The sequence below is a fragment of the Candoia aspera genome, chromosome 9 (genome assembly GCF_035149785.1).
Source record: "Candoia aspera isolate rCanAsp1 chromosome 9, rCanAsp1.hap2, whole genome shotgun sequence".
Taxonomy (NCBI): Eukaryota; Metazoa; Chordata; class Lepidosauria; order Squamata; family Boidae; genus Candoia; species Candoia aspera.
Window position 1 is genome coordinate 26,035,569 of NC_086161.1, and position 25,483 is coordinate 26,061,051.

Genomic DNA, 25,483 nt, shown 5'->3' on the forward strand with positions numbered 1-25,483 from the left:
AGACAGGCATTTTTCCTGGCATAAGCAATGAAAGGAGACCTTCCACTTTGTCCATTTTTCTGGGTTTGGCAGAGAAGGGATGTCTCAAAGCTAGCAAAGAAGTTGCCACTGCAGCCTCTTCTCAAAAGCAGCTGAAACCTCAAGAGTGAAGGGAACCTAACTTCTGATGGCCACTTAATTCATTGTCTCCTTTCAACTCTCAACCAAATCAAATACTGGACAGCCAATCATCCAGTATTATTTACTGCCACTGGATAGTATTCCATTGTCAAACAAGTCTCCCCAATTAACAAAAGATGATTAAAGCAAAAATTAACTGCCTGGGACAGCACCGATGTAAGGATCCAAGCAGCACTGATGCCTGGATGGCGAACGACTCAAAATAGCATCCTGGCCCAGAGGACAAGCAGCGGCACAAATGATGCCTCCCTCTGGAACAGCCCCCCTCATCCCGCAGAGACTGCGGAGGGTCTCCCTGCAGACGGTCTCCCCGCACTCCACAGCGTTTCCACGGGGGGGGGGTCACTGGCCTTGTCCTGCCTTAGGACAGAACTGCCTCAAGAGGATTTATTCAGGAGGAAAAAGAAGTCTGTGTGATTTGAGCCAAGGAGCCAAAAGTAAGCTCAAGGAGACAAGCACGTCATCCTTCCTCCACCTTTGGCCCTGGAGGAGCCCTTGAAATAGTTTTCAGGCCTTGGGGAACCCCTGCACATTCAGGCTCAAATGTAGGCCAGGAGTTACAAAATTATTCTATGCATTGCTTATGGGTAGGCCTGTACATATGCATTAACAGTGTTTTTAAACTAAAGAATGAAACCTCTTTAATGTGAAGTTGCCTGAATTTGAAATAATTTTTAAAATAAATCATGATCTCCCAGGAAACCCCTGGGGACCTCTCGTGGAACCCTGGCTGAGAAATCCTGCTGTAGATACGTAAAGCTTTGGGGCCAAGGAAATGTCCTCCTGACCTGGTCCAAGAAAACTCATCTGTTGAATCTAAAGGTAAATGAAAATCTATCCTAAGATTTTCCTTCTTCCTCCCTGGCTAATGTTCTCTACTTCCTTCCCCTTTTCATACAGCACTTCTGGGAGGGGGGCTTCTTCCAGCCCACAGAACGTACCGCGTGTTGTATGCGATTGACTGATGATCAAACAATGGTGCTGCTGAACAGTCACTGGGCCCAGCCCAGAAAAACAGCAGGTGTATCCAGGTCAGATTTAAACAAAGTCCAGAGAAGCTTAGGCTAGCTGTCCCTACGCCTCCACTCCTGCCCATTTTAAGTCCCCTGCCACCTCCCCTTGATGGAGAGAGAGGCCATGGAGCAATACGGGGACCCCTATAAGACTTCCCAAAGCAGAGGTAGGATGGTCCTAAACAGGTTGAGAACTAGGTTGGGGAGAGGGGGAAGCTGTGCTAGAAGTTGAAAGGAAATACTGACTTTTCTGCAGTCCCCGTTCTTAAACTGGAATGTTGTCCAAAGGTAACCAAGCCCAACACAATGAAGAACAGATGAGATGCTGTCTGGGTTCATACAACACACTAAACCCAGATTAACAAAACACAATTGCTGTGTTGATCTATCATGTAACGTTCAAACAGACTATTCTGGCATTATATGATGACTAAAATAATAGTCAGCTTTGTCCTTAATTACAAACTACCCAATTCCATTTTAGCTTAGTCTAGTGTGTTGTGAGAAGCCAGTCAGAGAGTATTTTTAAATAGAAGAGCAGGATAATAATACGTAGTTTAAATAACTTTTTAAAGAGGGAGCTACACAGAATCATCAAAGTCAGACTGGTCTCTCCAACCCAAGAACCATGGAATGAGTGCCTTCATGGTGCTGTGCTGCTGAATTTGATGAAAGACCTTTTGGGGTGAGGGTGGAGACACATCTCAAGAAGAAGCTTGGAGGGTCTCAGCCAGACAGTTCCAACCTTAACACAAACTGCAAGTGCAGACCTTCCAGCAGATCTCCTTGATTTCAGAATCAGATTTCTTGATCTAATGATTTCTGCCTGCTGCAAGAAAGGACTTTTCCCTGCTGAAAGGCTTTCCTTGATAAGTTCAAAACATGAATATTTTTTCCAGCTTGGTCTTTCTGCATAATCCAGACTCTCTGAAAAACAGCAAGGTCCTAAGTTATGTCGCTCCTGGTTTAGTGCCAGTTTTAATTACTCAGACCACCATTTAGGACATTCAGGGCATGAGATGGGACCTCTGGGTATTTCCCTCTCCCTTCTCGTAACTAGTACTTAAACTGATGCTGATGGTGGTGGTGGTGTTGAGACTACCATGTAATTTGGGTTTAAGTGAGGGAGAGTTACGCAGCATCAGCATCGCTTCTCTCCTCCTTTGTTGATCTCACAAAAGCCTTCAATACTGTCAGCCCACAAGGCCTGTCAAAGTTCAGCTACCCTGCCAAATTCATTCAGATGGTATGCCAGTTCCATGATGGCATGATGGCCAGAGTGCTGGATGGTGGAGAATCCTCTAAGGCATTCCCAGTCACCAATGGTGTTAAATAGGGCTGTGTGTTTGCACCCACACTGTTCAGCATGATGTTTACTGCCATGCTTAATGATGCCTTTCAGGACAGTGATGCTGGAATCAGCAGTTCAGAGTGGATGGGAAGGTCTTTAACCTCAGGAGACTTCAAGCTATTACCAAAGTGAAGGAAGCTGTTCTGAGGGACTTCCTCTTTGCCGATGACCGCGCCCTGAATGCTGGCTCAGAGCCAGAGATGCAAGTCAGCATGGACCAATTCTCTATGGCTTGTGACAACTTTGGACTCACCATCAATATTCAAAAGACCAAAGTCATGCACCAGCCTGCTCCTCATGCACCGCACACAGAACCCAAAAGCACAATCAAAGGGCAGAAACTACATGCAGTGGACCAGCTCAATTACCTTGGCAGCACCCTCTCCTGAGCAGTGATCATTGATACAGAAGTAAACTGCACTGTAGCAAAGGCAAGTTCTGCTTTCAGTAGACTGTGCTCCACTGTATGGGAACATTGAGGAATTAGTCCAACAACAAAATTGAAAGTCTACAGAGCTGTGGTACTCACTACCCTTCTGCATGCCTGTGAAACATGGACTGTGTATTGAAGACATGCAAGACAGCTTAACCATTTCCACATGACTTTGTCTTCGCAGAGTATTAGGCATCAGATAGCTAGATAAAGTATCAGACACTGAAGTTCTCTCTAGAGCAAGTCCACACACTGCTGATGAGAGCACAGACCCACCTGTTGGGCGGGTCATGTCATCCGTATGCCAGATAAGTGCATCCCCAAGCAGCTCCTTTTTGGGGAACTCTCTGCTGGAAAACGCTCGCATGGAGGACAGAAGAAACACTACAAAGACACACTAAAGGCCTCCCTGAAGTCGCTTGGCATACACACAACCACCCAGGAAGCACTGGCACAAAACCGCCTACCTGGCATGGCCTCACTCATAAGGGCTGTCAAGTTTACGAAGCAAGGCACACTGCGGACGGACAAGATGAGCGTGAGCTGCGCAAGACTAGAGCCAACAACCGCAGTGTCTACACGTTTGCCCAACATGCGCCAGGTCATTCCGTGCCCAAATTGGCCTGGCCAGTCATCTTTGGACACACCACATCTACTTTTTAACTTGACTAATGGTGTTGAGGTCTTCAGTGATGACAATGGATGAACAATAATAACTTAGCCTGCTCACCATTCACTGCCATAGTTGCCCATTAGCTTCAACGGGGCTTGCGTAGAGTGTCAAAGTTTATGACTGGCTCTTCCAATTCAACTTGAGGCCAGAAATGGAAGGGTGACAAAAGTCCAAGTATGAGAGGGTTGTTTCTTTCACTTCCTATTCCCCAAATAAAGGAACTGAAAAATGAAATGAAATTGAAGCACAGTCTGTCCTTGATTTGGAAAAGAACCACCCCACCCACGCAGTACTGCTTTCAGCACTCGCCATGCCAAGAGATCTCTGCCCGGGTTCGGTTCGGTTCGGTTCTCCAAGTTTGCAGCCAGCAACTTCAAAGACCACTTGAGCGATACTGGACTGTGCTGCTATCCTTTCAGAACTAGTGCAAACGCTGAACTGTGAAGCGTCTCCTTTCTAGAGCCAACAAAGTAATCCAAGCCACAGCTCTCACTTTTGCTCTGCAGGTTGCTGCTAGCAGGATTTGCTCTTTTTGCCTGTCTGCTTGGTACAGACCCGGCTGGTCCATTCCTTAGACCCCGAGAGTCTTGGCTCTGGCAATGCCCACCTCAGATGCCAGGCTGTCCAAATGACAAAGGCACTCGCGAAGGGACTTAGATCTTGCCAAGCCACTGCCAGTCAGGAGAATGCAAAGGAAAGGTTGGCCTAAGATCCGATGGCCTGAAAGCCATTAGTTGCCAAATAAGGGGCAGCACAGCACCCCAAAATACAGAATTCCCTCTGTTAAAACCTGTTCTGCAAATAAACCCACTAACACTATGGCCCCTCTGGCCAGATGTGATTCTGTGGCTTAAAAGAACATCGGCCAAAGGAAACCATATGGTGACCAGCAAGAAATTCTTACCTCTCTAGAACTCAATCTGTACAGAGATCATGGTCCCATCAGGTACCATTGTCTGGCTGGCCTCATTTGGGCTTGGAAGCAGAACAGCTGGGCCTGGAAACCCAGAGCTACAGGCCACACTGTGAGGTCAAACACCATCCTGGAAGAAGGCAGGGAGATGCCATTTTTGTCACAGGAGGCACACTTGGCCCTGAGGGGGCTTCACGCTGCTTAGAACTTGACATCTAGTACCTCAGTGGCTGGGTTCACACACTGCATTAAGGCACGGTTTGCTTAACCATGGTTTGTTCAATAAGCTACAATTGATTGGTATTATAAACCACAAGTGACCATCCACAGTGGCTTGATTAACACAACAGACAAACCTAAACCAAACAATCCACAACTACAGGGTGCCTGCAACATGCCAACTGGTTAAAATGTGGTTGGCTCTTTGGGGCTCAGGAATTTTATGGTTACAGTGCTGGACGAGGAACGTGTACGCTGTAAGTACTAGTCCTACCTTAGGCACAAAAGCCGAAGTGACACTGCGCAGTCTCTCTCCCAGCCCTAGGTGTCATGTTCACCGTTCCAATGTTGCCGCTGCATCGTAACGTTTCGCATGTCATTTGGCTGATGCGTGTTTCGTCGGGGAGGGGAGGAGGATTCCATCTCGTGGGATTGTTATATGTTAGCAGCTGGATTGGAATGTGTTTGGGTTATCTCGTGTGTTCAAGGTTGCTTTCCCAGGATGTGTGGAAAACAGTTACCAGCACCTGGGAGGGGGGAGGTTGCAACGGCCGGGCGAGGGGAGGGATTACGTTTGAGCCGAGGGTTTTTAGTTTGTATTTGGCGCGCTTTTGCTCATTCTCAGCTTTCTCTGTATTTGCATACTATTCTTTAATAAGTCAGATATCATTAAGTTCCTGCTTGTGAGTCTGAGTCTACTAGGGTAGGCAATCCTTACATAAAGCTGAGAATCCCAAAAATTTACCGTTAGCCCCTTTCCAGATTTATCTTGTGAGGGAGACGTGCTAGCGATGAGCGAACCAAATCCCCAAACTGCGGAAAGCAAGGAATCGAGCGAGGGGGAACCCGACTCCATGATGATAAGAACAGAGAGGGTCCCTACTTGGGAGCTCTCTGAGATTTGGGAGATGTCAAGCTCCAGCCTGGGAGAGGAGGAGGTTGGAGGTAAAAGAGCCCCTGAACCAACTGGCAAGTCGCCAGGCGAGCTGATCACCTGGGATGAAACACAGGGACCCCTACCAGGGACGTCCAAAACGTCTTGGAAGCAGCGATACCCGATGTCCCCAATTGTGGTGAGGCAGGAGGGAAAGGAGGATTCCCAAACCCCTGACCGTATAAGACTGGTGGAGGCCAAATTGGAGTCAATAGAATTCATGCTCCAGAAAATATCAATGGACTGGGGTCCTCGGGAGAGGAGGAGAGGGGAGTCTAGTAATAGGCATTCGTCCCCTTCTTTGCCCCCCCCTTCTTTGGAGGAAAGGAGTAGGACCCGGCACAGAGAGGAGGCAAGGGCGCCTAGGGTGCGAATTTCAAAGTCCCCTCCTCGAGAGCGGAAATCCCTGGGAGCTAAAAGAAAGTCCGACCGCCCAGATGTGGTGAAGTGACTGCCCGGAGTGGGGGTTAAGGACTTTACAGTTAAATTTGACGGAGATCCAACTAAGTTGTCGTTCTTCCTTACTAATGCAAGGGGTTATATGGATGAATGGGGACCGTATTTTCGTTCGGAAAGAGCCAAGACTAATGCCATTGCCACTAAGCTGAAGGGGCGGGCTGCCAGTTGGTTTGTGCAGTTATGTCAATCGGATGCTCCTGAGCTAGAGGAGTTCGACGAATTCCTGTGGGCATTAAAGCTACACTTTGAAGACCCGTTAGCTAAAGAAAGGGCAAAACGGGCGCTGAGGGAGCTTAGCCAGGGGCCAAGATCTGTAGCGGACTATGCTCTGGAATTTAAGGCTCTGGCTGGGAAGGTTGAGGATTGGTCCCAATCTACCTTAATAGAGCTATTTAAGGACGGTCTGAACACGGAGGTCCTGAGGTGGTCGCTGGGTAGGGACGACCCAGATACCCTGTACGAATGGATACAGTTGGCAGGGAAGGCTGAACATGCCCATGAGACCTTCGCTCACAGGAAGGTGATGAGACATTCCGGGCTCAGCAAGGGTTCCTGCCTTGCTGCGCCCACTGGAAAGTCTGGTCAACGTGCCTGGGAGGAGGAGAGGGAGCGCCGTTATGTGAAAGGGCAGTGCCTCTGATGTGGAAAGGAGGGTCACCGAGCGGCAGTGTGCCCAAAAGGCAAGACCGATGATCGTTCAGGGAAGCTGGTGGGGAAATCACCCTCCCTACCCAGGAAAATGAAGTCAGCCAAGGCAGAAACTGAAGTGGAGGAGGTTCCTTACTTCGGTTGCGAGGGGGAGCCCGATCTACACCAGCCGGCGGGAAACACCAGCCACCTGCTCTAAAGAGCGCCTGTGGGCAGGTGGTGGAGGACGGGCGCGAAGATGTGTCGGTGAGTGCCAACTGTCCCACGCTGAATGTGAAAGTGAAGTTAGGCTCCCGCACAAGGACTGTTGAAGTTTGGGCATTGATCGATTCGGGGTGTTCGCGTTGCTTGATGCACCCTGATGTGGTGGCTGCTCTGGAATTACCCAGCTTTCCACTGCAATGTCCCATGATCTTCACCCAGCTGGATGGTTCTACTGCGGGAGGGAAACCAGTCACCCATTTCACGGGAATGGTGGCATTACAATTGGACAGCCACCGTGAAGGGCTGCAGTTTGTGGTGGCGCCTGTGGGTCATCCCCTAGTCATTCTGGGGATTCTTTGGTTGGTCCAACAAAACCCCTATATAAATTGGGTGCACAGGACTTTGACTTTTGGAGATGGTTTCTATCAAGCCCCTGGGGAGGAAGATGCTCCGGAGGCTGCAATGGGGAGGGCGGCGGCAGCAAGCCCGCATTTCGCTGTCACACCACTGGAGGGCTTGCCGGAGCAATACCAAAGCTTTGCAGATGTGTTTGGTGAGAAAGAAGCGGACCAACGCCCACCCCATCGAAAAACTGACTGTGCGATAGAGTTGGTCCCCGACGCTCAACTGCCCAGGCCGAAAATTTATGCCATGACTCAGAAGGAGCTGGCGGCGTTGAGGGAGTTTGTGGACAAGAACTTGGCCAGAGGTTTTATTGAACCAGCGAATTCGCCAGTAGGCGCCCCCATCTTGTTTCGGGGAAAGAAGGATGGGACATTGAGACTTTGTACAGATTACCGCGGATTGAATGTGGTCTCGATATTAAATAAATATCCTCTTCCATTAATAAAAGACATGTTAGCACATCTGGCTAAGGGGAGAATCTTCTCTAAGCTGGATTTGCGGGAAGCCTATTTCCACATCCGCATACGGGAGGGGGATGAATGGAAGACTGCTTTCAATTGTCCACTGGGTTCTTTTCAGTATAAAGTTTTGCCTTTTGGATTGGTGGGGGCACCAGGGGTGTTCATGCAATTGATCAATGAAGTGTTACATGAACATTTGTTCAAGGGTGTACTGGTCTATTTGGATGATGTTTTGATTTATACTGAAACTGAAGAGGAACATGAGCGCTTGGTAAAACAGGTGCTTAGCAAACTGAGAAAGGCTGAGCTCTATGCCAAGCTTTCTAAGTGTGAATTTCATAAGACTCAGCTTGACTACCTGGGGTACAGGATCTCTGACAAGGGCATTGAGATGGATCCTGCAAAGATTCAAGCCATTTTGGGGTGGGAGCGCCCGTGTACCCGTAGGCAGCTCCAAAGTTTCCTTGGATTTTCCAACTATTACTGCCAATTCATCCAGGGGTTCGCAGAAATTGCGTTGCCTCTTACTGACTTGTTACGTACCAAGGGGTTGGGGGACACACGCAAGGTAAAGAACCCGGGGGCATTGCTAAATTGGACAACTGACTGCCAGGTGGCTTTCGACAAACTCAAAAGCCTGTTCACTGCTGAACCCATTCTTCAACACCCTGATCCCACTAAACCCTTTGTGGTTCAAGTGGATGCTTCCGATTTCTCAATTGGAGCGCTCTTGCTGCAAGCGGATGATGACCGCCTGAAGCCCTGTGCGTATCTGTCCCGAAAATTTTCTGAGACGGAAAGGCAGTGGCATGTTTGGGAAAAGGAAGCTTTTGCTGTCAAGGCGGCTTTGGAGACACAGCGCCACCTTTTAGAGGGGGCTAAATGTCCTTTTGAGGTTTGGACTGACCATAAAAATTTGGAAGCGCTCAGCGCACCCCGGAAGCTTAGTCCTAAACAGATCCGCTGGGCTCAATTTTTTAGTCGCTTTGACTTTAAATTGAAATTCATTCTGGGCAAGAAAAACTTCCTGGCTGATGCGCTTTCCTGCCTACCCCAGGATGCAGTCCAGGCACCTGACATTGTGGGTACAGTGTGGACAGAACCCCAATTGGGTTTGCAGGCTGTCACACGCAGTCAAACTTGTGCGCAGCTGCCTCCTGCTTCAGTTTCACCGGCTGGGGGGAGGACTCCAGTGCCCTCTCAATTGCAACAAGTTTCTGCAAGAGGTGAAATCTGATACTTGGTTGCAGGCGAATAGAGACGTTACATTTGACAGAGGCTTAGCTTGGAAGCAGAACCGCCTCTGTGTGCCTGACAATTTGCGAAGGGACATTCTAAATAGATCTCATGATGATAAGGTGGCTGGTCATTTTGGGTTTGTCAAAACGTTGCACCTGGTACGGCACCAGTTTTGGTGGCCCACCTTAAGACATGATGTAAAAAGTGATGTTGCTTCTTGTCCTGTCTGTGCCATGTCAAAACGGAAAGGGGGGAAACCGCACGGGCTGCTGCAGCCGGTTGCCAGTCCCTCCCATCCTTGGGGGGAGGTTTCTATGGATTTCATTGTGGATATGCCTCCTAGTCAGAGAAAGACTGTGATTTGGGTGGTAAAGGACTACTTTTCCAAGCAAGCCCGTTTCATTCCACGTGCTTCTATTCCATCTGCTCCGCAATTGGCCTGCCTTTTTCTAATCCAGATCTACTGGATCCACGGTAGCCCCTCCCGCTTGGTCACGGACCACGGGACACAGTTCACTTCCCAATTTTGGAAGTCATTTTTGAAGCTGGTGGGCACCAAGCAGGTGTTGTCCACTGCGTCGCATCCGGAGACTGACGGATCTACGGAGGTTCTCAATTTGACCCTGGAGCAGTTTTTGAGGGCATTTGTCAATTATCAACAGGATAATTGGGTTGATTTGCTGCCTTTTGCTGAAGTGGCTTATAACAATGCCGTTCATCAGAGCACAGGGCATACCCCTTTTCATGTTATTTTTGGATGGGATTTTGTCCCCATCCCTGAGTTGCCCCAACCCCCCACGCAGCCCTGCTCTCCTTCTGATTGGGCTGCTCAGCTAGCTGATTCCTGGCCGGTAATTCAGCAGGCCTTGGCTGATGCCCAGTCTACTTATAAGCTGCACGCCGATAAGCGGCGAGCCCTTCAACCTGATTTTAAAGTTGGGGATCAGGTCTACCTTTCCACCAAGTTCATAAAGTCCCCACAGCCCTTCAAAAAGTTGGCTCCTAAGTTTGTGGGTCCTTTCCCCATTGTGGGAATCGTGAACCCTGTCACATTTAAACTGGATTTGCCTCACAATCTGAAACGTTTGCATCCTGTTTTTCATTGCAGCTTGCTCAAGCCTGTCAGCCACTCTGATCATTGGCACCCGCAGCCTCCACCTCCTGCTCCGATCATGATTGACGGACAGCAACATTTTGAGGTGAAGGAGGTCCTTGATTCTCGCAGGAATCGTGGCTCCCTGCAATATCTGATTCATTGGAAGCACTTCCCCCACCCTGAGTGGGTGTCTGCCCGTGACGTTCAATCTCCTGTTTTAGTTAGATGCTTTCATCTGGCTTATCCTCTGAAACCTGCTTAGTGTTTCGCTTTTTTGGGGGGGGGGGTATGTCATGTTCATCGTTCCAATGTTATCGCTGCATCGTAACATTTTGCATGTCATCTGGCTGATGCGTGTTTCGTTTGGGAGGGGAGGAGGATTCTGTCTCATGGGATTGTTATCTGTTTGCAGCTGGATTGGAATGTGTTTGGGTTATCTTGTGTGTTCAAGGTTCCTTTCCCAGGACATCAGCAGAAACGGTTACCAGCACCTGGGGGGGGGGGAGTTTGAAACGGCCGGGTGAGGGGAGGGATTACGTTTGTGCCAAGGGTTTTTAGTCTGTATTTGGCGCGCTTTTGCTCATTCTCAGCTTTCTCTGTATTTGCATACTATTCTTTAATAAATCAGATATCATTAAGTTCCTGCTTGTGAGTCTGAGTCTACTAGGGTAGGCAATCCTTACCTACCGGCAATGGCCAACCACTTCCAAAATCTTGCCAAGAAAACCGCAGGGGCTTGTCTCACCCTGTCTGGTTGTCCTGTGTGGGGACCTCCTCCAAGAGATCAAGCAGGATGTGCAGACGACCAGCTCCTCCACAGCAAAGGAGTACCTCTAAACAGGCTCCCTGCAAACAGCACCTGAGAAGTATCCTTGCCAGAGGAACCAGCAGGGCAAGCAAAGCAGCAGCCCATGCTGTGGGTGTCAGTGTAGGTAAGAGAATACCACCTCCCACACCTCCACAACTTCTTGAGTCAAGAAGTCAACAGGCTGAGACCCAGGAGACTGTGGGCAGCAAGTAAACCGAATCAGGTGGAGGAGCAGAGCTGAGGGTCATTTGTTATGCAGCTGCAGTAAGGGAGGTGACCAAAGGATGCCGGCCTGTGGAGGGCAGAAAAAGATGAAGCTGAGACAGAGAAATGCCCTGGGGGCACTGATGGTGAACCAAGAAGAGCTCCAAAGGAAAACAGCAGAGGAACACACTGGGCAGTGGGTGCTGTCCCAGTGGAGTTCTGAGGGGGATTATGCACATTCCACTATTCCTCAAGCCAGGCAATTTTAATGCTTTCCCTTGCAACTGGAGGAAATCTACATTAAAGGACTTTTTAAGAAAGGACAAAGCAAAACGTCCAACGATTAAACTGGAGCCTCTCCACAAAACAGGAAGTGCTATTCAGTGGGCAGTGGCAACATAACCGAGGGCTTCCTGCCTCTGCTGCCAGATCTCGAGAGACAGGCAGCTGCTCCTTGCCCACGGTTGCCCGCCCCCATGCTCTGCTTTGTGGGGGCCCTGTGCAAGCCGCCCCCAGCCCTCCTACTGGGGCTGGAGAAGCGGGCTGAGGAAAGAGCCTCACACTCCCTCACTCCCTCGCCAGACTTAAAGCAGAACCAGGTGTTCCTGTTTTCTTGTTGGTGCAGCTATGTATGGGTTCCAGGGGTTAGAGGCAAGGAGTCCCACCCCAAAACTCTGTTCCTCCCTTGCATCGCTTAGAGTCGGAAGAGGGGGGCTCTCCTCACCACTGGGAGAGGGCAGCCCCTGCCATCCTTAATCAGCTCAGGGGCTGCACTGGGAGGGGGCTGATGACTCCCCAGGAAATGCTTTCTGGAGGACTTACTCTTACGTAGTCCCTTGGTTGGTGTGCACAACGCAAGAGGGAAGTGGACTCAGCAGGATGGGTGGGGGGCGGCTTTTCAGTGTAGGGTGGGCAATGCTTTCCCTGCCACGACACAATTTAGCAGCAAAATCGCCTTTCAAAATGTGTCTTGTATCTCAGTTAGTAGTTTAAAGCAGCTACACCCCCTCAAAATACCTCAAGCGCTATAGCAACACAAGGAATGTGTGATCTGCATTTATAAACTGCCTTTCTTCTGGGACTGCAATAAACTTGAAGGTCTCCCCTTATTTTATCCTCACAACAGCCCTCTGAGGTAGGACTGCTCAAGGAGAGTGACTGGCCCAAGCCACATACCCAACTCAGTGGCTGAACAGGGACTTGAGCCTGGGTCTCCCTAGTCCAATCCAGCCTCTGAATGACCACAGCATTTTAGCTGTCACAAACTATAGAGGAACTTTGTCTTTGTTTTGTTTTGTTTAAAAAGCGCCATTGCCAGGTCACACATTTGACCTGGCAACATCCAGAAGTTTCAGGGGTGCAGCGCATGAAGCCACTAAACTCCTTCTTTGGAAGGTTCTGGCAAGACTAGAATTAACTGCCATGTCTCACTCAGGCTTTGCGACGTCTGCTGATGCTCCAAAGGTCAGGTGCCTTATCCGCAAGCTGTAATCATGATTTGTTGTAGGTTAGCTGATTTTAAGCACCATTAAGCAGCTTCTGTTTCTTCCTTAGCCAACCCTAATTTTTATTCCAGGCACTTCTTCCTGGCCCCATGCCATGAAAGGAGAAAACAAATCTCATCCAGACAGAAGGAGAGATCGGAGATCGATGATGGCCTCACAGCGCCCACTGCTTTTATTTTGGCAGCTGGCAGCCAAAGTTGGCTTCCAGGTGAGCTGCTGTGGCCCTCTGCAAGCAGCTCCACAAGGAGATAGCTCTGGCTGACAGAAATTTCTCCAGAGGAAGGAGGGACCGGGGATACCTCTTGCACTTCCAAGTCTGGCCTGGTAGAAGAAACTGGAGCAAGGAAGAGCTTTCCCCCACCACAATCGTTTACTCTCTCTTATATACACACAGGCTGCATCCATCCATCCACTAAGCCAGACCAGTGGTTTATGTTGTGTGTTCCCAACCATGCTAAACAAAAACCAAGCAAGCCACTTTTTTGCTCAATGTGATATTTGGACTCAGCTGGGGAAAAATTGCAGCTGTACACTTTCCTGGGTCTGCTGCTTAAAGGCAGAGGAGCCCCCCTTATTTTGGGGAACTCAGAAGAATTCTCAGCCATGGCAAGCTTGGGGATTCTCCAGCCTAACCAGGCTGAATGTCTGCCTGAGGAGCTGTCTGCTCCTATCTGCAATACTCTTCCTTTCAAACCTACTAAAATGGTCTCTGTGGTTAATGGGCACATCAGCTTCTCAACTAACTAGTTGAGGGCACAAATGATGGGGACCTCACCTTTTACCTTGGATGACCCCTCAGCAGGATTTTGGTTCACTTTGTGACAGGTACAGGACCCTGTTCCAACAGCAGAGAGCAAGAGGTGTATGGCCCAGGCACCCACACCAGTCCCTAGCCCAGCATCACCCTAGCCTGCACCTCAGGTTGCCTCCAGCTAGATTGTTCTTAACACCACCATCAGAAGACACTGCAGGCTTCCTTCTACTCCCGCAGGTGGTAAGAAAAGCAGGGAGAAGGCTTCTTCTCCATGGGAGCCAGCGGCACTTCATCCCTTTCCATGAACCCACAGAAAGCCGTATGGACCACCGGCTCCCAGACAGCAAGATTAAGCTAAGCCTTCCTGCCTGGATGTTGGACATGTGCCTTCGGGAAGAAACTGAGCTGCTCTGTTTTTGCTTGTCAGGTGGCACAGAGGAAGCACGTGGGCCAGCCCCACTTCTGAAGCAGGCAGAAAAAGACTCTAGAAAGGGATGCCATACTGAGAACATTTTCTCACCCTCCTGCTTAGACTATAGACATTTCCTCCATGCTGGATACAGTACTGTTGCAGAAAGAAAGCTCTGTGCGCCCTGCCACTCTTACCTGCACATCCCCTCTCCGCTTAAAGGATGCCAACTTTCCTTTTATTCTCGCAAAACCGGGGTGGAGGGGGTCTCCGACTTACCCACACAGTCACAAGTTGGAAACTCAGCTTGAGCTCGCTTGGCAGGTGTGTCCAGCAAACTTTTGGTCGGGGTGTCCAAGTATTTCATGGGAGATTCCAAAAATCCACTGAGAGTTGGCATAAACGGCTCTTTATCCTTGGCTGGAGTTCCTTCCAGGGTAGCCGTGTCTGGATTTTGGTTTTCATCAGAGTAAAAGCACGTGGTGGAGACCACTGTAATAGCACCAGATGATTCTATTTTTATGTGTTTGGGGGACCGAGTTGCAAAAGGGTTTTCCACTAAAGGCTGGCTGGCCCCTGGTAAGAGGGAGGTTTTGAGACCCGCATCGGGAGTGCCTGTCGAAGGCTGTGCACAGTCCTGGGCTGAAGGCTGGAGAGCGACATCCAAACCATCTGGCGGCTCTGGAGATTGGCTCAGAGAAGAGAGGGGGAGCAGGGGTGAAGGGGGCTGGGTTGGGAGAGATCCCTCATTGAGGAGCAGTGGGGCTGGAAGTTCTGGATTCTGAAAGGTGAAGTTTTCACCAAACTCAGTCTCAAATTCTTTGATGAACTCCTCCAGCTTGTCATCCACTGTGGTGGGATTCTGGGTGAAGAATGGATGGGCTGTTGAGTTGGTGGTCCTGTGGAAGGCTTCCTCATGCCCATCACTGCAAGCCACAGCAGAGGAGCATGGAGCAAAGCCCAGCACAGGGTTGCTGCTTAGGGGCACAACTTCACAGGCAGAATTCTCTGGGAAGTAGCAATGGGTCTCCTCCTGGCCAGGATGGCAGGTTTCCTGAGTGTTGGAAGCTGGGCTTCGATTTTCAAGTAGCTTCTGCAATGGAGAGTGCTCCACAAGGCTGGCAGCCAGTGAAGTAGGAGGCAAAAGCTTGGTAGGAGTGCAGGAGAGGAGCTGTTCAGGTTGAACCTCTTTGCTTGGGCATTCCAGAGCGGCAGCTGCGCGGCACCCTTCCAGGCTGATCTGCCTCACGGGCAAGAAGAGGGGCTGAGAATCCTTCTGCTTAGACTTCTTGATCTGGATTTGCTTGCGGAATGATCTAATGGGGCCGCTTTTCTCAGACTTCTTCTTCCTCTCCTTGACTGGCTTCTCCAGCCGCTTTGGAGGCAGCTGGGTGCTGGGAGCCCACCAGCTGGGCAGCGGTTCCTGCGTCCCTCCATGAGGTACATTCTGATCAAGGAAGAGGCTGCGCTTGTGATGAAGGTGGTGCTGCAGGGCCTTCTGAGTCTTCTTGTGGAAACTGGTCTCCTGCAGGAGCTGGGACAGCTGTGGGCTGGAAGAGGGGGATTTGTGGCAGCCAGCGTGGCCATTTTCCTCCTTGTGGATGAGGTGCTCCTGCTTTGGTTTAACCACTCTTGCTTTGCCCAGGATCACCTCCGGCTGCTTGAACACAGATCTGATGCAGCCGTTGGAACTGCCCAGCAGCTGCTCCAGCTCAGCCATCGTATCACTGACCAAGGAGGATGGGGAAGTGATGGCATGCAGATCCCACAATCTAGCTTTTGGCTTTGTTTCTTCCCTCCTTTGTTCAGGGAAATCTGCTTTCTGGGGGGTAGAGTTGCAGGTGGGAAACAGGCCAGCAGATTCTAGGTGGCCATTGCTGTGGTCAAGGCAGTAGGGGGCTTCATCCTGAGCACATTTCACTCCCTGCAGCCAAGAGGATGATGCAGATGCCACTGGAGTTGGGAGCAAGTGGTGGCTCACATCAGACTTGGAGGTGTGGCTCTGGCACAACCCAGCACTAGACACAGGTAGCACCATGCTGGGGTTGTGCGCTGAGAGGAGGGGAGGCTGCTCCTTGGAGCCAAAAGCCATGGTTTGCATGGGGCTCCCAGGAGGGGGCAGAGCCTGTGTGGCCGGCTCCGGAAGAACAGTGGAGAGCTGTGTGAGGGCTTCAATTGCAATGGCTGTCTGGAGACTAATGTTCTTCTCCTTTGCAATGTTCAGTGCACTTTGGGAAAGGGGGAGGGCTTCCAGGGGGCATAGAGTCACCTGCTCGCCTATAGCCAGCCCCTGCTTGGCATTAGCACCACTATCTGAGGAAGGCTGATGAACTTGGCTGAGGGGCTGGGCAGTGCAGCTCTCCTCTTCTCCAGTGGCCGATTGGATCTTCTTCTCCAGCCATTCCAAGTAGTCTGGGCACTCGGGGCCATCACAGTTGCAGTTGGGCGGTTTCATGCCTTGCTTGGCCAAAGTAAGTGCAGCTTTGAGGGCATTCAGATCCTCAATGCTAGGGAAGCTGTTGCGAGGAGGCACTGCCACACCCTCCTCCATCTCACCACGATTCATCTCGGCATTAAATTTTTCATACAGCTGCATGCTTACCATGGAAGGGGATGTGAGAGGTTCCAACCCATGAGAAGACATGGCAGCCTCCGCTGCTGCCGAGAAAGCCACTAAATTTTGAGCATCCTCCAAATTGGCATTGCTGGAAGAGTCTCCCTGGCCCAGGGCAGTGGGTAAGCTCTCCCAGGTGACCTTCTGCTCAGTACGAGGGCTGCCAAGCCACATGTTGGTATCCATTAGCATGGCCCCTCCATCAGCAATTGCCTTCTCTCTGCCATTTGCCAGGCCAGCTGGAAGGACCCCTCTTAACCTTCCTTTTTCAGCATGGCTAAGTAGCCCTTCTTCCATTTGGCCTGTTTTGGGTCCATCAACCGAACTGCTGTCCAAACCGGTCTGGAAAGGAAAATAGAGAAAATCAGTTCAAAAGTGGCCTTTTCCTTTTAGTTTTTCTAGAAAAACACACAACAGCAACATCTTAAAAATGAACACCGAGCGGCATACATTTCTGTGAATTAAGAATCAGCACATTCCAATAACCTGGCTTCTGAGCCTGTGGTCCAAGGACCATCAGTGGTCCACAAATGTGTTGGAGGTGCCATGTTTTTTTTCCCAGAACAGTTGAAATTTCATGAAATCACCACATGAGCTTCCAAGATATACGTTTTCTTACTTGAAATCTACGAGATTTTGGCAAAATCTCAAGAGGAACACCAAAATCACAATACATGGTGCCTTTACAAGATTTCAGCCACTCAAGGAAAAATTAAAGTATTTAATTTTGGGATTCTACAGATGTCATCTGAGGGAGTCACATGTGATATAGTGCCCACAGGCACCACCTGCGAAACACTGGCTCGCTGTGATCACCATCAAAGTTTTCATGGATAACATCACAGTTTGCAGAAAGGAAAAGGCTAGGAGCTGCTGCTCATGGATCAAGGCTCTCAGATAGGGCCGTTGTGCTTAGAGGCGGGGGCGCTGAAGGATGGAACAGCCCTCATATCGAAAATAGGAAAGGAGCTGAAGTTGTACTAGGCCAATGCCAAGCTTCCATCATCCACTTTCAGACAATGCAGCAGGAGCTCTGCCTCAACCCTCCCCCAATTTTCTTTCCAAGATTGTCTTTGAGCTCTTCCTGCCTGTGCATCTGAGCACTGGAAAATCTTATCAGCATATCGCAAAGCTGACAACAGGATGTAACTATCAGTAGAAGCCAGCAGCCAAGTTTCCCAATAGTCATTTTAGGATCCTGTTAGACTTCCCTATTTTTCCAGTCCTGTATACATGCCATATCATTATTTTCCTATATTTCCTTTACCACACTGGAAATAGGACATGAACACAGTAGTTAATATTTCTAAAATGTTCCAGCAAAGGGTGTTTTAGGAACAACAGAAATAAAGCAGAAACGGAGTTGTGTCCAAGAGTCCCTCTTTTGAGGGAGATGGGTGGTGACAAAATTTGAAAAAAAAAAAAAAATTAATAGGACCATTCAGAGAAGCTTGTTGTCCCTCCTGGTCATTCCTAAGAGCTTGAGCCAAATTGTACTGTTTCCAGATTGTTCTGTTGGCCTTCCCTGTTCTACCCACATTTCTGACCAGACATGTAGTTGTGCTTCTCTAACAGAAGAGGCTCTGAGCCACAGACATGTGATCAAAGGGGGATGCGATTCTCATGCAACTTCTGTCAGCATGGAATCCATCTCAGGTTGATCCCTGTATCATGCATTTTTATTGCCTCTTACAGGAGACTGACAGGGAGCATTTTAGGACATTTGAGGCATTTTGAGTGCTGTGTTCCCAGCCACTCATTATCCTCAACATGAGGCTGAGGTTTGTTCCAAGTCAGAGCATGAGATTTAACCCAGAAACTGTCGAGCTCTTGGAAGGGCCCAGGCAGTCCCTGAGGCAGAACAAGGGAAAATGATTGACTGATTGATTGATTGATCAAATTTATACGCTGCCCATCTCACTATCTGCGTGACTCTGAGTGACTTACAAGTAAAGTAAAAACCAAAAAAATCCTTACAAAAAACATACAAAATTAAAAAGTTAAAAACATACAAAATTTAAAAAGATGCAGAGAATGTCCTCGAGCCACCAACCACCCCCAGGGCAGATTTAGATTTGGGTTTGGGTTTAGATTTGGTCTTTTGTAAAATACCATTGCCTGGCAACAAATTTCTACTTTACTTGATTATTACAGTTTTACTCCTGCCCCTCGCTACTCATGGTCCCCTGCAGGTGTCTTTGGGTGTTTCTAGGCAAGGAAGCTCCTGCCAAGCAAAGAGGTCCCCCGTCATAGGTTTTGTGGGAAACCAAAGACAGAACAAAAGGATGAAAGGAGGAGGTTGCAAGCAGAAAACGAGACCTGAACAGCCCCTTCATAAAATCCAAGAAACAAGGCAAGATGTTCTATGATTTAAAAAAAAACTTCCATGGAGGCACACATAATACTGGGAAAAAATTGGGAACACCAAGTTGAGTTTTCAAGACAAGTGTGGCAACACGGCCCAGCTGAACTAGCCCTCTACCCAGCTTTCCTGGAATGGCCTGTTCCTACACCTATACCTATACCTGAGCCAGGAATGCTAAGCACCTCCAGGTGGAAAAAGCAGGTGGCTGCTGCACCCTAGGCCCACTTGGATGAGAGACACGCAGCTGCCAGACCTGCTGCTAACAGGCTGCACATCATCTTGCCAGCTGCACATGTGGAAAGAGGGCATGTGCCCAAGGATCCATGGGTAGGTAGCCACTTGACAAGACTTACAGAGTAATAGCAAGAGAGCTGCTCCCATGAGATACCTGTTGGGACTTGCCCCTTCTGTACACCTGTCAGCACAAATCATTCTAAGAACTGCTCTCTCTGCAAGAAAAAAAAAAGTTTTCTGGTGGCTTTCTCAGACAAAGAACTTTTGAGGTGCACCAGACAATTTCTGCAACCTCAAAGAACACAGGCTACTACATCTATGCACAGGCCTGGGGACAAGGAGAAAAAGAGGGTGACTCAAAGAGGAAAGGTGGGAAGATTGTAGGGAGAAATCAGAACCACTGCAGAACAGACTCTGCTCCCAACCCACTATAATCTAGAAAACCTTTGCAGCATCTCTTCCTTTTTCAGGATTTCCTCAGAAAACTCCAGGTCTGCATTGTCCCCAAACAGGTGTGTAAAGCAGCCATTGACCTTATTGCTCTAGAGGGTCACTGCATCTCTTCTATAAATTTGCTCAACACAACACATGCAAACAGACATTCTGCACAAATGTCCAAATTCAGGATAAACTAATCAATACTTGGGATTATTCGTTTGGCTGACACACATTTATGTACAGTCTTTTAAGTGTCTTGAGCAGGAATGGCAGCAGTGGCCAACCTTGTCCGGGCTCGAAAGCTAAGTGGGGCTCTGGGCAGTACTGGGACAGTGAACTACCTGAGAACTCCAGAGCTGTCAGCTAGGCTGGGAAGCAGGAAGGGAAAAAGACTGGAAGAGGCCACAGCAAACCGCTTCCCTGCTGCTGCCAGAAAACCACCCACCTTGTCAACAAAGTCACCCCAAAATGAGCGTGGTTGAGATAGTGCCTTTACAATGGACTCTTTAGAGTAAGACAGTATCATTCTTACATGATAAAGGACAGTAATTGTCAGGGCAGAATTCACAACTATTATTGACAGCCAACCTTCACTAACCAAGAGACACTTGGGGGTGGGGGACAAGTCCAGGGTCTTCAGAGGATGATGGATGAAACTCAACCAATCAACTCAGACATGAGGCAACAGCTTTCATACACAATGTCATGATTTTAGTGACAAGCAACAGAAAGGAGGGTAAAAATTTGTGGTTACTGCTGAAAACAGAATTATGGGCCTCTTGGGTGATCCATCCAGTACCCAAATGTTTAAAAGAAATTCTGCTCTGGACCCAACAATAGGTTTCAGAAACCCATATCCTTCAGTGAGAAAAGAGATTCAGAAAATGCTAACCAGCTTGCAGAATGGGAGCCTCAGCACACCTCATCCTTATTTGTCCTCCTCAGTCCTTCTGAAAGAGCCTGAAACTGACTCACGGGAGCTTCAGTGTTTTCAGCCTTGCAATTTCAGCCTTGTCACCATGAGACAATCAGGGGTCTCTCTAGCTGACCAACAGGAGAGACACACATCATTCAGTCAGCTCCCCCATGAGTTGCCACTGGCCAAGGAGAAACATAATTCTCCTCTTTATTGCTATCCCCCAATGTTGCTATGATAGGAAGCCTGTATGGGATGATAGCGTGTTGGAAAGCAAAAGAAGAAACAAATCTTCAAGCAATGACACCATTATCATTGCACTGCATAAAAAGGCAGAAATTTAACTGTCTGAGTTGGGTGGCCTTATATATCTTGAAATAAATAAATAAATAATCAAACTGCACCAGATCAGCACTTCTGTGACCAGCTGCATTTCCTGGTATTTCTACCCATGACTACCAGTTGCTGTAGTCTCTGGATCAGGGGAGAGAGGGATATAAGTGCTAAGCAATACCATCAGACTCCAAATATTCCACTTTCAAACAGTCAAGGGTTATCTAGCGTTTTTTTATTGTTATTGTTTTGCACATCCTTGCAAGTCTTCATTGCACAAATGGCCTAGGCTAAGCAAATGGGCATGAAACTCAGCAGAGTACTCTCTCCTTCTCCTCAGCAGGACTGCAAAAGCCGGACTGCTGTGGGGGGAGGGGGGTTCCTTGAACACAGCAGTCCAGAACACAGAATTAGGAAACCGAAGAGTTGGAAAGGACCTTCGAGATCATTTGGTCCAACTCCCTGCCCGGTGCAAGAGGCAGCTACTTCAGCATCCCTGACAGCTGACCATCTACTTCTGTTCCAACCCCTCTTGTGAAGGAGAGTCCACTAGCTTCTGAGGAAGTTTGTTCCATTGGTGAACAGCTATTAAAGTTAGGAATTTCTTCCTGAAATCCAGCCAAAACTTGCTTCCTTGCTGCTTAAACCCTTTGTTTCTTGCCCTATCTTCTGGAACCACTGGGTCAGCCCTGCCCCATCTTCTGTAAGGATGGAGAACCCAGGGGCAATGGTCAACCTTACACATCGAAGGGAAGGAAGGATAGAGGAGAGACTATGAGCAATGGAGGGGCAAGGGATAAGAAGAGGGCAGATGGCAGCAACCCCGTTGACAACTGAGAGACCGAGCGGCCACCATCACGCAAGCCGTCAACGCAGAGGAAGGGGCGGGACAAAGAAAAGGCGGGAGGACAAAGGAGGGAGGAAGTGGAGCCAGTTGTGGCTTTGACCATCTGAGGTAAAGACCTAATAAAGAACTTCGCATATCCATCGTGGCTTGTGCTGCGCGTTTCTGAAATTAGGCCTTAAAATAAAAACCTCACATCTTCTGACCTACAGTCCTTTAGATACTTGAACCCAGCTATTTTCTCCTCAGTTTCCTCTTTTCCAAGCTAACCATATCCAGTACTTCTGACCATTCGTCATAAGTTTTTCTTTCCAGGCCTCGTATTGCCTTGGATGTTTTTTCTTGGAACATGTTCCTGTTTATCAGTGGCTTTCCTAAAATGTGACTCTCAGAACTGGATGCCATATTCCAGGGGAGTTCTGGCCAAGGCAGAATGGAGAGAAATGACTTCTCTTGGACTCGACAATATACCTCAATTGATGCAACCTAGGATTGCACTTGCTTTTTCTGCAGCTGCACTGGGAGTGGGAGTCTTCTGCAGAACGGTGGGCTTGGATGCCCAGGTGGACAGCAGCAGTGGTGCAGGACCAGAGTGGTGGTCTTGTGGGAAAACCAGCCTGCGTCCTGTGGCTGCTGCCGGGTTGGCCACATGGCCCGGCAGCCATCTGGGAATCAGAATGTGGGCCGTTTGACATGAGCCCTGCCGCTCAGCTTTCAGAGCTGGTGGACGTGGTTCCCTTCGTGGCAGCCGCTGACCAGAGGCAGATCCGGCCCAGCGAGAACTCTCTCTTCGACTGCTGCTTGGAATGGGACTTGCCTACTGAGCGGGTCTGATGGTGTGGCTAATGGGGGCCGGAGGCACTGCTCAGGGCCTGGGCCAAGTGGATTTCAGAAACACCAGTAATCTGGAGGTAGACTTTTCTACCCGCTGTTGCTTGTATTTGAGTGGAGGGGCCCCTTCAGGTTGGGGGTGGGATGGTGAGAGACGGGAGGGGGTAGGAGAAGACAGTGTGGTGGTGATGAGCGTGGAGGGTATGGCAGGAGACAGGGGCTGACTGCTCTCAGGAAAGGCACCCTTGGTGTTTAAGACCAATACTGCATTCTGGCCCCAGTGCTCAGCCCCAAGACCTGGTCTCCAGAACTTCAGCAGCTCTGGATTCTGCTGCTGCTACTTAATGCCAGTATGTCGATGAAGATTCTCAGTCATCCAGGTGGAATTGTCTGTAGGTTGAGTCATGGCAACTGGATTTCTTTCTTTTAGGTAGAAACATTTCGCTGCTTGTCCAAGCAGACTGAAGACTGAAGAAGCTGCTTGGACAAGCAGCAAAACGTTTCTACCTAAAAGAAAGAAATCCAGTTGCCATGACTCATGACCTACAGATACTTAATGCCAGGTTAAGTGCCCTTTGTGGATCAGAGGGCCAACCTGGCTTGCATCACTGAAAACTGGATTGGCGCAGAGGGGCGGAGGCCCCTCACAGATATGTGCCCCCCAGGGTTTCAGATGTGGCACTAGCCACACCTCCAGGGCAAGGGAGGGGTGTGTGGCTGTTGTTATCCTGGAGTCTCTGGTAACCTTTAGAGGTGCTTCCCCAGACATAGCTGGTTCTGAGACCCCCTGTGAGCCTGAACCAGAGATCTGGGACTGCTGCTCTCACCTTCCTCCCTGCAGTGTAGCAGCATCCTTGCCTGAGCTCAGCTTGTGACCAAGTGGGCAGTGCTGTTCCCCAGATTTATGGTCCCGGAGGACTTCAACCTGCCTTCCTTGGGCCTGGTGTTAGAGAATGCTCAGGAGTTCCTGGCCATCATGGCAACCATGGATCTGATCCAACTTACTGAGGGCCCACCCCACAGTAGAAGTTGCACATTAGATCTGGTGTTTGTCTTGGGGCATTTGCAGTGTGATCTGGGATTTGGGGATGTGAAATCACGCCCTTGCCATGGACAGATCACCCGCTCTTGACCCTGGATTCTCTGTGCCAGCCCCCCCACTGCAGGGAGGTGGAGCCTATTGATCAGCCTGTCTCAGGCAACTAAGGGACTCAACTGGGTTTCAAAAAGAACTGGAAGCTCTGGGTCACAGTTCAACCAGAGCCTTGGTTGCAGCTTGGAATAAGCATGCAACAAGGGCTCTGGATTGGATCACACCTATGCAGACTCTGTGATCATGGGTCCTGTAGATTTCCTCTGCAGGAAAGGAAAAGATGCAAGAGATGTCTAGAGCATCACTGATGAAAGAGTGACACTAACCAAGCACAGGCTGGGCAAGACCTTCGGAAGTGACTGAGACATGTCTGCACTCAATTATCTGGGAGGAGTTTGAGCCAGTTGATCCTGAGGAAGTAGACAGGGTCCTTGTGGCTGTGTTCAGGACCCATGGCCCTCCTGTTGGCCAAGGTCTCCCAGGTGGCGGCACGTGGTTGGGTCTGAGCAGTGATTAATGCCTTATTGCAATAGGGGTGATGCCACCAGCCTTGAAAGGGATGGTGGTACACCCCTCTCAAGACACCATCCTTGGACCCAACACGTTACACCACTTTCATCCAGTCTCCAACCTTTCCTTTTTAGGGAAGGTTGTTGAGAAGGTGGTAGATGCTCAACTTCTACCACACTGGTAGAGGGCCCTGTATGAAGCAGATTATCTGGACCCTTTTCAGTCAAGGTTCAGGCCATGTTACAGCAGTGACAGAACATTGGTCATGCTTGTGGATGACCTCTGGGGGACTCAGGATGGGAGTGGTGCATTTGTCCTGGCCCTCTTGGATCTCTCAGTAGCATTTGTTACCATCAGCCATGGCATCCTTCTGCACTGGCTCCAAGGATTGGGCACAAGCAGCACTGTTTTGCAATGGTTCTCCTCATTCCTCTTTCATTCCAGTTGGTGTTGATGGAGGGGAGAGGTCAAACCCTAGGCCCCTGCAATGTGGGATGCCCCAGGGCTCATGTCTCCCTCCCCTCCTCTTTAACATGTACATGAGACTGCTAGGGAGGTCATCCAGTGACACAGGGTGTGGCATCACCATCATGTATCTCCACCCTTGGCCAACTAAATGATGCTATCCCAGTGTTGGCCCAGGGTCTGGAGGCTATAACGGTTTGAATGGGGAAGAACCAGCTACAACTCAACTAGCAAGACAGAGTGGCTTTAGGGTTTTGGTGCCCTTGGACCTGGTGAGGTGTCATCTCTGACTCTTGCCAGGGTAGCACTCCCCTGGACAGAGCTCATACTCAATCTGGAGGTCCTCCTGGACTCACAACTCCTGCTTGAGGAGCAGGTGGCAGCTGTGGCTAGGGGGGCCTTCACATAGACTCATCTTGTGCGCCAGCTGCACCCATTGAAAGACCTGGGTTGGCTCTTGCCAAGCAATGCATTATTTAAGTGGTCACCGTCTCTCTTTAACACACATGTGAAGCTAATGGGAAGACTGACCCCATCCACATATTCAGAGTTACATAATAAAAAATCAACTTTGCTTGATTTCAAACAAAGTGGTTTAGAGCTAGGGAAAAAAAGATTTGGCCACATCATCTGATCAGAGAGAGCCAGAGTCAATTTTAAACTACCACAAAGTCCTTGAGTTGAGTGATTCTAATGCCCATTTCTTCTTCACAGATTGCTTGTTTCATGTATCTCATGCATTTCATTCTAACACTGCTTTCAATCCTCTTTCCACAAGTAACAAAAAGATGAGTGGTCTTCCTCAGGAAGCCAAATAGGGTCCAGATATTTTGCTTCTGGAACAGGTGCACTGCTTGATCTGACCTGAGCAGCTCACTCTGGTATTGCTCACAGAAGCAATGCCCCTTAGCTAACGCCTAACTGCACATAAT

At 49.3% G+C, this 25,483-nt stretch overlaps 2 protein-coding genes across 2 annotated transcripts in view; both read right to left on the reverse strand.

The window, feature by feature from the left end:
• DGUOK (deoxyguanosine kinase) overlaps nt 1–25,483 on the reverse strand; it is a 149,230-nt gene that overhangs the window by 54,543 nt on the left and 69,204 nt on the right. The gene's annotated exons all lie outside the window — the stretch shown is intronic.
• The window catches only part of TET3 (tet methylcytosine dioxygenase 3), an 88,522-nt gene that overhangs the window by 31,137 nt on the left and 31,902 nt on the right, over nt 1–25,483 (reverse strand). The window contains exon 2 of the mRNA XM_063311304.1: nt 14,188–16,864. Within this exon, the coding sequence (XP_063167374.1) occupies nt 14,188–16,819 (2,632 nt within the window). The 5' untranslated portion in view covers nt 16,820–16,864. The remainder of the gene's footprint in view (nt 1–14,187; nt 16,865–25,483) is intronic.